The sequence below is a fragment of the Nerophis lumbriciformis genome, linkage group LG37 (genome assembly GCF_033978685.3).
Source record: "Nerophis lumbriciformis linkage group LG37, RoL_Nlum_v2.1, whole genome shotgun sequence".
Taxonomy (NCBI): domain Eukaryota; kingdom Metazoa; phylum Chordata; class Actinopteri; order Syngnathiformes; family Syngnathidae; genus Nerophis; species Nerophis lumbriciformis.
The window spans coordinates 12,039,205-12,055,864 of record NC_084584.2 but is presented as its reverse complement, the minus strand read 5'-3'; the positions used below and the strand labels follow the sequence as shown (position 1 = coordinate 12,055,864).

General features: G+C 42.0%; 1 protein-coding gene across 1 annotated transcript in view; it reads left to right on the top strand.

Annotated features, from left to right (window-relative positions):
• The first annotated feature begins 3,560 nt into the window (after positions 1-3,560).
• Positions 3,561-16,660, top strand: part of ubqln4 (ubiquilin 4) — a 44,853-nt gene continuing 31,753 nt past the window's right edge. The window contains exon 1 of the mRNA XM_061931496.1: positions 3,561-3,759. Within this exon, the coding sequence (XP_061787480.1) occupies positions 3,619-3,759 (141 nt within the window). The 5' untranslated portion in view covers positions 3,561-3,618. The remainder of the gene's footprint in view (positions 3,760-16,660) is intronic.

Genomic DNA, 16,660 nt, shown 5'->3' with positions numbered 1-16,660 from the left:
GAACATGTGACTGACAGGTGTGTTTTGTTGCCCAGGTGTCTCCAAATTACATTGATTATTCAAACTATAGATAGCACTGAATGTCTGAGCTCAGTTTCAGATTAGGTAGGATAGGTTTTGCCTGTGCAGACTGCATTTAGAGGTGGAACCAACATGAAAACCAGAGAGCAATTGTGAATCTGAGAGAAGATGGTCAACCAATCAGAGCCATTGCACAAACATTGGCCATAGCCAGTACAACCATTGGGAATGTCCTGAAGAAGAAAGAACCCACTAGTGTACAAAGCAACAGACGTGGAACAGGTAGACCAAGGAAAACATCAGCAGTTGATGACAGAAACATTGTGAGAGCTATAAAGAACAACTGTTAGTGACATCAGCAACAACCTCCAGAGGGCAGGAGTGAAGGTATCACAATCTAATGTTGGCAGAAGACTTCCTGGACAAAAGTACAGAGCCTACACCAGAAGATGCAAACCACTCATTAGCAAAGAGAACAGGAAGGCCAGGCTGGAATTTGCCAAAAGGTACAGAGATGAGCCTCAAAAATTCTGGAAAAAGGTTTTATGGAACTGATGAGACAAAGATGAACTTCTTTCAAAGTGATGGAAAGGCGAACGTTTGGAGAAAGAAAGATCTGCTCATGATCCCAAACATACAAACTCGTCTGTGAAACATAATGTCATGGCTTGGGCTTGCGTTGCTTCTTCTGGGACGTCATCTTCATTGTTGATGTAACACATGATGGCAGCAGCAAAATGAACTCAGAAGTCTACAGAAACATTTTGTCTGCTAATTTAAAGAAAGATGCAACCAAACTGATTGGGAGATCCTTCATCATGCAGCACGATAACGACCAAAACAAGAAAGGAGTTGATCAGGGGCAAGAAGTGTAAGGTTTTGGACTGGCCAAGTCAGTCTCCAGACTTAAACCCAATAGAGCATATTTTTTACCTGCTGAAGAAGCGACTGTAGGGAGTAACCCTCCCAAAACAAACAACTGAAAGACGCTGCAGTGAAAGCCTGGAAAAGCATCACAAAAGAAGAATGCAAAAGTTTGGTGATGTCAATGGCTCACAGGCTTGATGCACTTATTGAAAGCAAAGGATTTGCAACTAAATATTAAGTCCTATTCACTTTAATCTATTTTAAGTTTATATGTTCCAATACTTTTGCTCACCTAAAAATGTTGTGTTCTATTACAAGTAATGCTATCTTCTAAGTTGTGTATCAGATCCAGATATAAATACCTGGAAATGAAAGCTGAAATGTTGATCTCTTATCTCATATTCATCTTTTGATGTCAAACCCAAATGTTTTCAGTCTACAACAAAAATAAAGGAACTGGCCTCACCGTTCCAATACTTTTGGAGGGCACTGTATATATATATCATACTTGCCAACCTTGAGACCTCCGATTTCGGGAGGTGGGGGCGTGGTCGGGGGTGGGGCGGGGCGTGGTTGGGGGCGTGGTTAAGAGGGGAGGAGTATATTGACAGCTAGAATTCACCAAGTCAAGTATTTCATATATATATATATATATATATATATATCCTGAAAATATGCAAACAAAACTGTGTTTGGATAATTGATGCTTCAAACTTGCATAAATAAATATTAAGGAATATAACATAACTTGGCTTCTGAGAGCTTCAGCGCAATACAACGTAAACCGTTGGCCAACAAAAAAGTAACCACAGAACACTATACGACTATACGGTATAGTGTTCTGTGGTTACTTTTTGGTTGGCCAAGCGGACGTGACGACAGGCTGTTCTCACTCAGATCCGCACGGACCTGGAGGGGGCGTGCCTTAAGTCCGGCTGGAAACCGGGAGAAATTTGGGAGAATGGTTGTCCCAGGGAGAGGCACTGAAATTCGGGAGAGTTGGCAAGTATGAGATATTCTCACTTCTTTTCTTTTGTCGAGCACAAAGAAAATAACATTTTAGTTAAATGTAAGTTGTGTCTTGGATCAAAGATCCCGTCTCCTGCCCAAAACAACAATTCAAATCTGCCTGGTTAGGCTCTGTGTATGTCACGTGTGCCTTCCTTAGGTGAAGCCAGCTTTACAGCTATGTTGTTGATTGATTGATTGAAACTTTTATTAGTAGATTGCACAGTACAGTACATATTCCGTACAATTGACCACTAAATGGTAACACCCCAATAAGTTTTTCAACGTGTTTAAGTCGGGGTCCACTGATTCATGATACAGATATATACTATCAAATATATACTATCATCATAATACAGTCATCACACAAGATAATCATCAGAGTATATACATTGAATTATTTACAATCCGGGATGTGGGATATGGGGGGGGGGGGGGGGGGGGGTTAGGTTTGGTTGGTATCAACACTTCTGTCATCAACAATCAGCATCAACAATTGCATCATCAGAGAAATGGACATTGAAACAGTGTAGGACTGACTTGGTAGGTAGTGGACATAGAGAGAGAGATCAGAAAGTATAAGAAAAAATGTCTACATTTGATTATTTACAATCCGAAGAGGTATTATGTGGAAAGGAGGGTGTTAGTTTAGGGTTGTAGTTGCCTGGAGGTGTTCTTTTAGTGTGGTTTTGAAGGAGGATAGAGATGCCCTTTATTTTTTTACACTTGTTGGGAGTGGATTCCATATTGAAGTGGCATAGAAAGAGAATGAGTTAAGACCTTTGTTAGTTTGGAATCTGGGTTTAACGTGGTTAGTGTTAGTGTTAGTGTTATTATGCTGTTTGTTACTTATGTATGTTATGTTGCAGCTATTTAAAATAGCTTTGTCAGTTTGTTCTGGCCTGAAATAAATTGGCCCTTTGAAACATATCTTTGTCTTTGTGTGTTGTATGTAGACCACATTGCTTAGCAGAGTTCAGTGATGCAAATGTATGTCGAGTTGATCAACAGATTGTATTATTCTCCAGTGCAATAACAGTACTGAAATGAAGGCTAAAAGGGCATTAATGGGAGCTTTAAAAACAAAAAGTAGAAGAAGTAACTAAATAGTTACTTTTCACAGTAACACATTACTTTTTGGTGTAAGTAACTGAGTTAGTAACTGAGTTACTTTTGAAATAAAGTAACTAGTAACTGTAACTAGTTACTGGTTTTCAGTAACCAACCCAACACTGCATATATATATATATATATATATATATATATATATATATATATATATATACACATATGTATATATATATATACACACATGTGTATATATATATACACATATGTATATATATATATACACATATATATATATATATATATACACATATATATATATATATATACACATATATATATATATATATATACACATATATATATATATATACATATATATATATATATATATATATAAATTAAAAAATAAAATAAAATAAAAAGCGATACCGATAAAAAAGAAACGATACCGATTAATTTCCGATATTACATTTTAAAGCATTTATCAGACATTTCTATTAAGAACCACTGAACTAAACCCAAAAAGGCAAAACATTTTCCCAACGTTGCGTTTTACTATGGAAATCCCTCGCTTCCGCCCGGCGCCACTTTGACCTGCCGCTAACCCGGAAGCCGACGCTAGTCGCGAGCTGTTCCATCGGTGGAGTAAAGATGGCTGACCAAGGCGCCGCAGATGCTGGTAATAACAACAATAAAGCCGACGCTGAGGAGGGAACCATCATTAAGGTGACCGTCAAGACCCCCAAAGACAAAGAAGAAATCGCCATCGCGGAAGATGCGTCCGTCACGCAGGTTGGTATTCTTCTTGGCGGGCGGGGGGGGGGGGGAGAGAGCGGTCCTCTGCCCACAACTTCAGCTAGCAAGCGACGTTAGCTTCTGACGCGGCAAAAGTGTGACTCTGCGGAATGTGCGTCCCTCATCACGCCGTCAACGCAACCGCTCGCCTCGACAAACACTCGGCGTTGTTAACGTTCGCTTTTCACGCCTCGGCCGACAAAGTCCCGTGTGCGTGTGTAGCGGCTAGCCGGTTAGCCGCTCGGCTAGCAGGCTAGCTCCACGTTAGCTTGCCGTGTCGTCAATGAAGAGTCAGCTGACGCCGTGCGACTAACGGCAAAGTGTCTCTGGCGGGGGGGAAAGTGTGGACTAATGTCGCCGTTTCCTCGCCGTGATATTGGCTAAAAAGAGCCCGTGATAGCGTCGGCTTTCAATAGTCTTCTCGAACATTCTCTCTGAGTCATTCTGCCTCGAAGGGGAATCCTCGCCATGCCCCGCAGCGCCCGTTGACTTGGAGACGTTCTTGCACTCCTACTTCCTTTCACGCAGTGGCGGGCCGTGCGTTTCTCACCTAGGCCTTCAGTGATGTCCCACTTCAATTAGGGCTGGGCGATATGGCCTTTTTTTAATATCTCGATATTTTTAGGCCATGTCACGATACACGATATATATCTCCATATTTTGCCTTAGCCTTGAATGAACACTTGATGCATATAATCACAGCAGTGTGATGATTCTATGTGTCTACTAGAGATGCGCGGTTTGCGGACACAACCGCGGAGTCCGCGGATTATCCGCGGGTCGGGCGGTTGAAATAAAAAATAAAAAAAATTTATCGTCGGGTCGGGCGGTTGAAATTAAAAAAAATTAGATTTTAAATAGATTCAGGCGGGTGGCAGTTAAACCAATTCGGAAATATATATACATAGTTAATTGTTGTTACCCACATACGAAAAACGAGCAGGCACCTGCAGCATGCCACAACAGAAGAAGAAGAAAAAAGAGATGGCAACGCCGGCAGCAAACGTGGTACGCGACAAACTAAAAAAGGGAATACTAAAGACCAGGGGGGAAAAAGGCCAGAAAAGTTCTGCGTGGACTCGTTTTTATGAGGTTGTAAATCAGGATGATAGTAATGCTGGCTACGTGATTTGCAAGAGCTGCAACGCTGTTTATGTCTACGACAGTCACAAAACCGGGACATCTAACATGATGCATCACATTTGTGCAAAACCCCGAACCTCCACAAACACCCTGAGCATGAGCAGTTTCGTCCGCCGTGATCCCAGAAGAGTGCCACAGGATGTTAAAACAAGATAGAACGCAGCTGCCTGCGGCAGTTTGAGTGGCGCGAGCACGCTTGGAGGTGCGCTCAGCGCGGCTCCCAGATGATTGCGCACTGTTGTGCGTCTGGGCCGTGACAGCGTGGCATGCATTGAATGTCTCTGCTGCATTGGATCAGTCTCCTTTCTTTAACAGGCAAAAGCTTTTTAACCTCACTAATGTCTTGCATCGTCTATATTAGATATATAACAACGGGCGGGTGGCGGATGGCGGGCGGGTGCGGTTTTGATTAAATGTTAGTTCGGGTGGATGGCGGATGGTTGACGACTTTTGTGATGCGGTTGCGGATGAAATAATTGCCTATCCGCGCATCTCTAGTGTCTACATTAAAACATTCTTCTTCATACTGTAAGGCTGCAGCTAACGATTATTTTTCTATCGATTAATCTATCGATTATTTTTTCCGATTAATCAGCTAATCTATAGATTATTTTTTTCGATTAATCTATAGATTATTTTTCCTTTTACCGATTATTTTTTTTATTTAAAATGAAGATGAAAAAATAAATGTAGGACAGTTTTTTCAAAAGGCATGGCTTTTATTTACAAAAAAAAAAAGTATGGCCACTCAGTCAACATTGACAACAACATGACAAAATATTCTGTAACAATGTAAACATTTAAAACTTTTAACATTTAACAAATTTAAAAGTAGCTTATTTGCTTTTTAATGTGCAAATATAAAAGTAAACATCCAGTGCAAATCTTAATATTCTGCAATAGTATAAGCATTTCAAAAGTAAAAGTATTGCTTATTTTGCTTTAAAATGTGCAAAAATAAAGATAAACATCCAATACAAAAAAGTGCAAAACGGAAATATTCTGTAACAACAGTGTAAACATTTCAACAAAAGTACAAGTATTGCTTATTTGCTAAAATGTGCAAAAATAAAGATAAACTTCCAATACAAAAAAGTGCAAAACGGAATATTCTGTAACAGTGTAAACCAGGGGTCCTCAAGTACAAATCTTGAAGGTCCACAAATGTTTTTTTGAAACAGGCTGGGTCCGTTTATTATCGGTCAAGCTTATATAATAGCAGGAGGTAGGTAGTTTAACATTTTCTTAAAATTAACAAAAATAAAATAAATATCCAATAAAATACATGAAATATTTTCTTTGAAACAAAAATAAATAAGAACTTTGAAAAAATGTGTCCTCTGCATTTGACCCATCCCATGATCACCCCCTGGGAGGTGAGGGGAGCAGTGGGCAGCAGCGGCGCTGCGCCCGGGAATCATTTTTGGTGATTTAACCCCCAATTCCAACCCTTGATGCTGAGTGCCAAGCAGGGAAGAATGCTGGTATGAGCTTTTAAACATAAACCGTTAACTGCTGCCAATCAAATGGTGAATAAGATACTCTTTAGGGTTCATATGTTTGTAAATCTGACTGTGTTGAAGTCAGTGCCCCACCAGCCATCAACCTCACCGCACGTTACTGCTCTGTTGCTATTTGTTGTTGTGTCATAGATTTAACAAAAATCTTGCTTGATGTTTCATATGGCTTTTTCAGCCTCGTGATTTCTTTTTTTCTTAGCTCTGAATCATGAGGAAATGTCTCTTCAAATTCGCGGTGCTCTTTCAGATAGTGACGTTTCAGATTTTCACTTTTCACCAGAGCAACAGTAGTGTTGCATAGTAGACACATTGGTCTGGTACTTGCAGTAGGTAGGATGAAAACATATTGCTCTGTCCATTCTTCCTTGAAACGTCGGTTTTCCCTGTCCACCTTTCTTTTACCAGCCTGAGCCAACTTGGAGCATGCCATTGTGATTTGATTCACATTCAGTGACTGACAAGTGAACAGTTAGCGAAGTAGCGATACGAGACAACTGTGTGCCTGCAGCGAAAGGTTCCATGCACTGTGCACATGACCCAGGTGGTAACAGCCTATCAGCGCGTCGTTGTGAAAGAGATGACAACCCATACCCCGGAATTAGCCAATCAGAGTGGCGTTCTCTCGCTCTCACTCCGTCTCTCTCTCTTTCTCTCTGAGAGAGAGAGAGAGAGAGAGACGGAGTGAGTGAGACACGAGAAGTGTAAACGAAACGTGGAGATATTTGACTAAAAACAACAAAGAACGTTGACATGCGCTAGCGATAACTCACAGATAAATACAATTATTATATTTTTTTATAATAATTATAATAATAAAAAAAACATTTTTATTTTTATTTTTTTTTACTATAATTCGTGCTGGGTCCGGACGGACACGTCGCTGGGTCCGGACATGGACCGCGGTCCGCCTGTTGAGGAAACATTTCAACAAAAGTAAAAGTATTGCTTATTTTGCTTAATAACAACAATAGATAGTATGATTAAAGTGAAAGTTAATTGTTCGTTTGTACATAGTATACGTAACTGTTAATGTTGTAAAAGGTATTTCCACAACTAATTAACGTTAGCGTTTGTGACACGTCTTGTGCCGTGGGGTTCTTTCAGGACCGACAGACTGAACGCCAGACGGCTTTCCCAGGTTTACAATCTTTTAATTTTACACAAAGTCTTTTCTCTTCCAACTCTTTTCTCTTTCTTTCCTCGCTTTTCAGCTCCTCTTCCTCGCTCGCTCGTCGTCCCCTGTCTCTGGCTCTCCTCCTCTCTCGCTCCACGTCAGCTTCACTCTGGCTCCTTCCAGTCTCTCTTCCATCTCTCTCTGCTGCTCCCCTTTTCTTCAGCGAGAGGAGATTGGATGATCGTGCCCAGGTGCGCGGATCGCGCACCTGGGCACGCCGGCCCCGCCTCTCCACAGCGTTAAAGAGGAGCGCGTCTTTGTAAACACTGAACATGCACGCCAAACACGCCTCTCAGAGCGAAACGGTGCTTTAGTTTATGAATTTACAATGCAGATACAAATGACACATTCATGTTTTTGTGTAATGATGACAACGTATACTCACGCGGACGATTGACTAGTTGATGGTGATGGCAAGAACGCTGTCGGTTTTCTTTTCAAATGTTCGTTCATAGCAGTTGTGCTGCTATGATAGGCCATTTCCGCTCGACACAGTGTGCATACAACAACAATATTAGGCCGTTTATTGAAATACTCCCACACTTTTGATGACTTTTGGCGTGCTTTTTTCCCCTCGCTCGCACCGTCTGCTTTGCGCTCCGCCATGACAGTAGTGTGACGTAAATATGCGACGCGTCAACGCACAAAAACGGCGTCGACGTATTTACGTAACCGATGGCGTCGACGCGTCGTTTCAGCCTTATCATACTGCATTAAAGGCCTACTGAAACCCACTACTACGGACCACGCAGTCTGATAGTTTATATATCAATGATGAAATCTTAACATTGCAACACATGCCAATACGGTTGAAAACGTCTAGGTATGATGACGTATGCGCGTGACGTCAGTAGTTGAATCAGACATTTTGGAATAGGTCGGTCGCCCGCTTAAATCGTCTTTTTTCATCGCTAAATTCCACAGTATTCTGGACATCTGTGTTGGTGAATCTTTTGCAATTTGTTTAATGAACAACGGAGACTGCAAAGAAGAAAGCTGTAGGTGCGATCGGTGTATTAGCGTCTGGCTACAGCAACACAACCAGGAGGACTTTGACTTGGATAGCAGACGCGCTATATGACGCTAGCCGCCGACCGCATCGATGATCGGGTGAAGTCCTTCGTCGCGCCGTCGATCGCTTGAACGCAGGTGACAGGCATGTGATTTTTCCGTCTAAAGTCGGAATTCCGTCTTTTTTAATCTTGGGGGAAATAAATAATTATCTCCCGTTTTTCCGTTTTTTTTCCGACCCTAAATCAATATTCGAGACGTAGTTTATATTACGCCGTAGTTGATTGGTCGATATGTTCCTTGTGACCAGTCAGGACATCTGTTATGAATGATGACGTTAATAACGTCATCATTCATAATGGTTATCACCACCATTTTCCATATGTAAACGATGTCGGTTCTCGAGAGAAAAGACGCTTTACGAGTAAAATAAATTGATAAACATGTCAAAAATAAGTTTCGATGGGACTGGATGGAAAGGGAAATCACTGATACTGTTGGGAAGAAGGAAGTTACGACTTTGTTCGGTGATTTTATTCGGAAAATCGATCGATATGGCAATATCGCGAAATGATCAAGTATGGCACATAGAATGTATCTGCTATCCCCTTTTAAATAAAAAAAATTCATTTCAGTAGGCCTTTAATATATGCTCATTTTAAACTTTCATGCAGAGAGGGAAATCACAACTAGGTCAATTTAGCAAAAGTGTATTTTTTAAAGAGTTATTAAGCAGTGGCACAAACATTCATGTCATTTCATAACAGAAAGTGCAAGATTGTCAGAGACATTTTTAAACAAGCTATTAGTGCACTTTTGTGCATGATGTCACTAAGATGACAAAACAACACTAAATTAAAGTGCACTTTTTGTACAGAATGCCACTACAATAGTTTAAAACAAAGTGCATGATGTCACACAAGATATTTCAATAACCCATCCATCTTCTTCCGCTTATCGGAGGTCGGGTCGCGGGGGTAGCAGCCTAAGCAGGGAAGCCCAAACTTCCCTCTCCCCAGCCACTTTGTCCAGCTCTTCCCGAGGCGTTCCCAGGCTAGCCGGGAGACAAAGTCTTCCCAATGTGTCCTGGGTCTTCTACCGGTCGGACGTGCCCTAAACACCTCCTTAGGGAGGCGTTCGGGTGGCATCCTGACCAGATGCCCTAACCACCTCATCTGGCTCCTCTCCATGTGGAGGAGCAGCGGCTTTACTTTGAGCTCCTCCCGGATGACAGAGCTCCTCACCCTATCTCTAAGGGAGAGCCCCGCCACCCGGTGGAGGAAACTCATTTCGGCCGCTTGTACCTGTGATTTTCTCCTTTCGGTCATAACCCAAAGCTCATAACCATAGGTGAGAATGGGAACGGAGATCGACCGGTAAATTGAGAGCTTTGCCTTCCGGCTCAGCTCCTTCTTCACCACAACAGATCGATACAGCGTCCGCATTTCTGAAGACGCCGCACCGATCCGCCTGTCGATCTCACGATCCACTCTTCCCTCACTTGTGAACAAGACTCCGAGGTACTTGAACTTCTCCTCTTGGGGCAAGATCTCCTCCCCAACCCGGAGATGGCACTCCACCCTTTTCCGGGCGAGAACCATAGACTCGGGCTTGGAGGTGCTGATTCTCATCCCAGTCGCTTCACACTCGGCTGCGAACCGATCCAGTGAGAGCTGAAGATCCTGGCCAGATGAAGCCATCAGGACCACATCATCAGCAAATAGCAGAGACCTAATCCTGCAGCCACCAAACCGGATCCCCTCAACGCCCTGACTGCGCCTAGAAATTCTGTCCATAAAAGTTATGAACAGAATGGGTGACAAAGGGCAGCCTTGGCGGAGTCCAACCCTCACTGGAAACGTGTCCGACTTACTGCCGGCAATGCGGACCAAGCTCTGACACTGATCATACAGGGAGCGGACCGCCACAATCAGACAGTCCACTACCCCATACTCTCTGAGCACTCCCCACAGGACTTCCCGGGGTACACAGTCGAATGCCTTCTCCAAGTCCACAAAGCACATGTAGACTGGTTGGGCAAACTCCCATGCACCCTCAAGGACCCTATTTCAATAAGTGTCAAATAAAAATGAGCTGCATAATAGGAAATCAAATTGTGTATGTCCTTCACTATGTGGTAGGTTCCTGCGGACGTTGCTATTTTTTTCATACGGTGTTGATGTGGAAATGGTTGCCTCGGCATTTTGTTGGTGTGGCACTGAACGGAGATGTTGACATGCGCAGTCAGCACTCTTCATTCTCTAGCAGGTGACTTTTCAAATGATGCTACATATTAGCAGTAATGCTACTTTTTGTAGCAACGCTTTTGCCCCACACTTGACAAATTACGGTTGTCTGTTCGACATCTTCCCGCTTGAAGCCAAACCACCGCCAGACGATGGACCCCCTGCTGTTTTTATTAGGAATGAATTCTTCCTTCATTTGTTACCAGATTCGCACCTTCTCTCTCTCGTATTACCACTCACACCACAGCTAACGTTACCCATGCTGTATGGCATGGGTAACGTATGTGAAATATGTAAGAAGGTGCGCTTGTTTAAGTCTCTGTGAGAAGAGCCTGTAGTGTATTGCCCGCAGCTAAAGACATGAGAACATATACTGGAATATCACGATATAGTCATTTTCTATATCGCACAGAGACAAACCAGCGATGTATCGAGTATATCGATATATCGCCCAGCCCGAACTTCAATGATTACCTCTCAAAATGCCATCATTTATATCCCTACATGACCATTGCTGGAGAAATACTATACATAAACACATTTACTGAGCATTGAATCACCACCAACAGTGTACATAAGGGGTTATTTTCCAGACCTCAAATTTTTACTTTTTAAGGTCAAGGCAAGTGTTGCCTTAAAGGAGGGCTCATATTTTAGGGCACCAAGGCAAGTTAGAAGGAGACGTCTTGCACTCCTACTTCCTTTAACGCAGTGGCGGGCCGTGCGTTTCCCACCTAGGCCTTCAGTGATGTCCGACTTTAATGATTACCTCTCAAAAATACCATCATTTACGTCCCCACATGACCATTAAAGTAAAGTAAGTTAAAGCACACACACACTAGGTGTGGCGAAATTATTGACCCATCACCCATGATCACCCCCTGGGAGGTGAGGGGAGTAGTGGGCAGCAGCGGTGGCCGTGCCCGGGAATAATTTTTGGTAATTTAACCCCCAATTCCAACCCTTGATGCTGAGTGCCAAGCAGGGAGGTAATGGCTCCCATTTTTATAGTCTTTGGTATGACTTGGCCGGCGTTTGAACTCACAACCTACCTACCGATCACAGGGCGGACACTCTAACCACTAGACCACTGAGTAGGCTGAGTAGTATTGCTGGAGAAATACTATCCGGTAACACATTTACTGGGCATTGACTCACCACAAACAGTGTACACAACGGGTTATTTTCCAGACCTCGAATTTTAACTTTTTAAGGTCAAGGCAAGTGTTGCCTTAAAGGAGGGCTCATATTTTAGGGCACCAAGACAAACATTATTTTCTTTCCAGGCAGGGGCTCCAAAGCATGAATGCATACATATACAGTTTTTTTTAATTCATTAGTAATATAAACATGTCAGCTTTTTGTCATTTAATGATGCCGTTATCTCTATTTTTACCTTTTGATAGAGGGAAGTTTTTTTTAATATTATTTATTTTGTAATTTACAGTATTTTTCGGAGTATAAGTCGCTCCGGAGTATAAGTCGCACCGGCCGAAAATGCATAATAAAGAAGGGAAAAACATATATAAGTCACACTGGAGTATAAGTCGAATTTTTGGGGGAAATGTATTTGATGAAACCCAACACCAAGAATAGACATTTGAAAGGCAATTTAAAATAAGTAAAGAATAGTGAACAACAGGCTGAATAAGTGTACGTTATATGAGGCATAAATAACCAACTGGTATGTTAATGTAACATATTATGGTAAGAGTCATTCAAATAACTATAACATATAGAACATGCTATACGTTTACCAAACAATCTGTCACTCCTGATCGCTAAATCCCATGAAATCTTATACATCTAGTCCAGGGGTCGGCAACCCGCGGCTCCGGAGCCGCGTGCGGCTCTTTGATCACTCTGATGCGGCTCAGCTGCATACTTGCCGACCCTCCCGATTTTCCCGGGAGACTTCCGGATTTCGATGCCTCTCGCAATATACCGGGATTAATACTCTCCAATTTTCACCCTAAACAACAATAATAAGGGCGTGCCATGATGGTACAGCATTTAACACCTTTTACAATCTGTATAATCATCGTGCCAGCCCAGCCTTTTGTTGTATGCATCTTCTGCTTGCACACGTAAATGACAGCAAGGCATACTTGGTCACCAGCCACACAGGTTACACTGACGGTGGCCATATAAAACAACTTTAACACTCTTACTAGTAATGCGCCACACTTTGAACCAAAACCAAACAAGAATGACAAACACATTTCGGGAGAACATTTGCACCTTAACACAACAGAACAAATACCCAGAATCCCATGCAGCCCTGACTCTTCCGGGCTACATTATACACCCCTGCTACCACCAAACCCCGCCCCCACCCCAACCCTGCTCCCCCACACATCAACCCCCCAACGCTAACCACGATCCATCAGGAGCAAGGGTGAAGTGTCTTGCTCAAGGGTGAAGTGTCTTGCTCAAGGACACAACGGATGTGACTAGGTTGGTAGAAGCTGCGGATCGAACCAGGAACCCTCAGGTTGCTGGCACGACCACCTTCTACCGCGCCACGCCGTCCCCACATTTTGACACGAAATGATGTGTCAAATGGTTTTTAAAGTAATACTTTGTGACATGAAAAAAAACATGGCGTTTACTTTTTGATATCAAAATAAAACACAAAGCAGTTTGGCTAATGAAGATAAACAAGATGTGTTCTTCTCGAACGCCCCTTTGAGGTTCAGTATAATAGTTTGGCCAACAACAACAAAAAAGGTGTGAGAGCATGTTTCCTCACCTCATTAACTCTGTCACAGCAGCTGATGACACTGTATTGTCAAAATGAAAGCAACATCAGATAGTTTTTCTCCTATACTTTTAGTGTGGGGACAAGTGTCTCCAATATTGTCCACACCTGTCTCCATCTAACAGCAGTGCGCTGTTAAACACAAGGCGGGAAGCGAGGGAAAATGACTGTAGCGTCCCGGAAGAGTTGGTGCTGCAAGGAATTCTGGGAATGTGTTTTGTTGTGTTTATGTTGTGTTGCCGCCCAAATATTCTCCCAAAATGTTTGTCATTGTTGTTTAGTGTGGTCTCATTATAGGTTTATGACAGTGTTGCCATTGTTTATACGGCCACTCTTAGTGTGACATGTATGGCTGTTAATTAAGTATACTCCGAGGGGATACCACTGGAGCGAGATTAACTTTGTTAGAACATCATGGTTTTAATAAGCCAAACGACGACAGTGCGTTTGTGTCTGACTTTGTGTTGCCCAAAATGCATCAATAAATGTAGGGTTTTCGGTCATTTATAAAGGAGACTAACCGTCTGAAATGTAACCGCTAATTATCATTATGCCGTTGATCAATATATCCCTTGTCCAATAACAAGTAAAAAGTCAAGGGCGGTGAAGGCAAGATTGGTCAATTTTTTGGGGCATTACGGAAAATGAGAGGGCGGTCGCGGCAATTGCCGTGGTTAAATTCGAGCCCTGATTTTCTGCCGAATTTAAAAATCAATAAACCCGCGTCAGCAATTAAAACATATCTTATGTGGTACTGTCAAAATTAAAATTGCCAAAAACATGTTAAACGTGAAAAAATAAAGAAATAAAATATCTGAACTCACAATCTGTAGAACCCATTCGAGCTTCCGGGGTTGGCCGACATGGTCTCACAAGATGTGGTTTCTCTTTAAATATCCTTCTTGAAAATGGCCTTGCAAATATGTGTTGTCTTGTCTAATCATAGAAGATGCAGACGAGGCGTGTTGGCTGAGTTCTTAAAGTTTACTCCACAAGGTGCTCATCAAAAACATCCCGCTGCCGGCATGGCTAAACGGGGCTACTGCACATGCTCTTCAGTACTTTGGCATGCTGGGTAATGGAGTTCTTATGTTACCCAGCTCATAACATCGCAATATATATCTGCCTTAGGTAATCTAGAAGGCCTTACTGACAACAACTTGTGATCTGATTGGCTGTCGCAACTGTCTTGTCAAGTGGATGTGTCCGTTCACTTACAGTGCACAGACGCCAGCATTGTTGATTCTGAAGGCTTACAGGCAGATTTGGTACAGCATGGCAACATAAGCTAGCTGAATTCTTACTGGATAAAAACTCTATAACCTCAAAACAACAGTGCTGGAAGGAGCATAAAATGACATGAAGAGAATATGAATACTTTTAGATATTTAAGGAAAGTAAATGAAAAAATACTTTGATCTTTAATTATGATCATGACTTCTGGTTATGTTAGGCAAGCAGAGAAGGCCTTGCTGGCCCTGACGGCACACCACTGCTTTAACGCATTGTTTTTATTACCAGCACCATTACAGACGCTTTAAAATAAACATGGGCGCAATTGATGCGGCATCATATCAAAGTACTGCTGGGATTTCAGTCTCCCTTAATGGCCATCAACGTCAGACATATGAACTCAACTTGAATGACCGTTAATAAAAAAACAATCTGAAGAACTTTGAATTCACATTGCATTGAAACGAATCTCAAGTATACACTGTATCACGATGTAAGTGTTGTATATCAGTCTATATCGATCATTATTACTTTTATGACCTATTAAGAAGAGTAGCAGGAGGAAAACATTGTTAAATGTAAGCTTTTTTTTTTTTTTTTACCTTCCTCTGATTATAGTCCCCTCAATCGTTAAGGCAGAAAGGAAATGTCAACACAAGCATGGAAAACAAACAATGTAAACAAAATTGTAAAATCACATTGAACACTTAACATCAACCTCTTCAAATGTTGGTGTAAAATAAAGAAATTCTCAATAAAGTGTAAAAATGTAAACCTGTAGAACCCTGAGAATAACTGTTTTCCGCAGGTTTAGTGCCAGGAAGTTACAGTTACAGTCTAAACCAGACCTGGGCAATTATTTTGAGAAAATGTGTATGGGTGGGGGGGGGCGATTTATCTATTTTTAGGAACACTAATACAAAACCTCACAATAATGTCTGATTGAATGCTAAATACGTAATGACAGACTGCCTTAAAAAACGGAATGGACTTTAAAACATTTTTTACTGAATGAAACACCCAGAATGTACATGAAAATAAAGAATGGGGGATTTACAATATTAACTATGAACGATAAAACACTGAATATTGACAACATATGATTGTCACACACCCCTCTCCATCGACATATTTTACAATCAAGCAAAATGCAACAGACACAGAGAAATATGAAAGCAATGGTAAAAAACATGACGTACACTCTGACATACCACTAAGCTTAACAACTTTGTTGTAAAAATCTCCTTCCGCGTCTGTCCCTGACACCCACATTTCAGGCTGGCCGCTCTGGAAACACTCTGTGGAAACGCTCCCCACCCACACTGCTTGGTGCCTCGTCTGAGCTGCTGTGACTTAGATTACCATAGTAACTAATTAGATTACCATAGTAACTAGTATATGATGCGAAAGCGGAGATTCCAACCATTGAAATACTTTGTATAGTTCAAGATTTACGGTCATTTAAAAACATCACTGAACATCATAACAGCAGCTACACTTCCCATCTTAAAGATTAAAACAAATTATTTAGGAATGTCGGCCCCTGGGCCCTAATTTGCCCAGGTCTGCTCTAAAGGGTGAGCGCGGCTAAGGTGGTGTGGTATTACCGGTCTTGGTGGGGACGAGCGCCATGCGTCATTACAGACCACATTGGTCTGACTATGGTCCCTTTTATGAAAAATTTAAAAAACTGCTTTACTGTCAAGATTACTTTTCCTGTTTTATCCACAATTTCTTCCTTTTTACTCTCTTTCAAAGTATCCCCCGGCAGAGAACAAGATGGCGCAACCGACCTTGGTAGTAGTAGCGT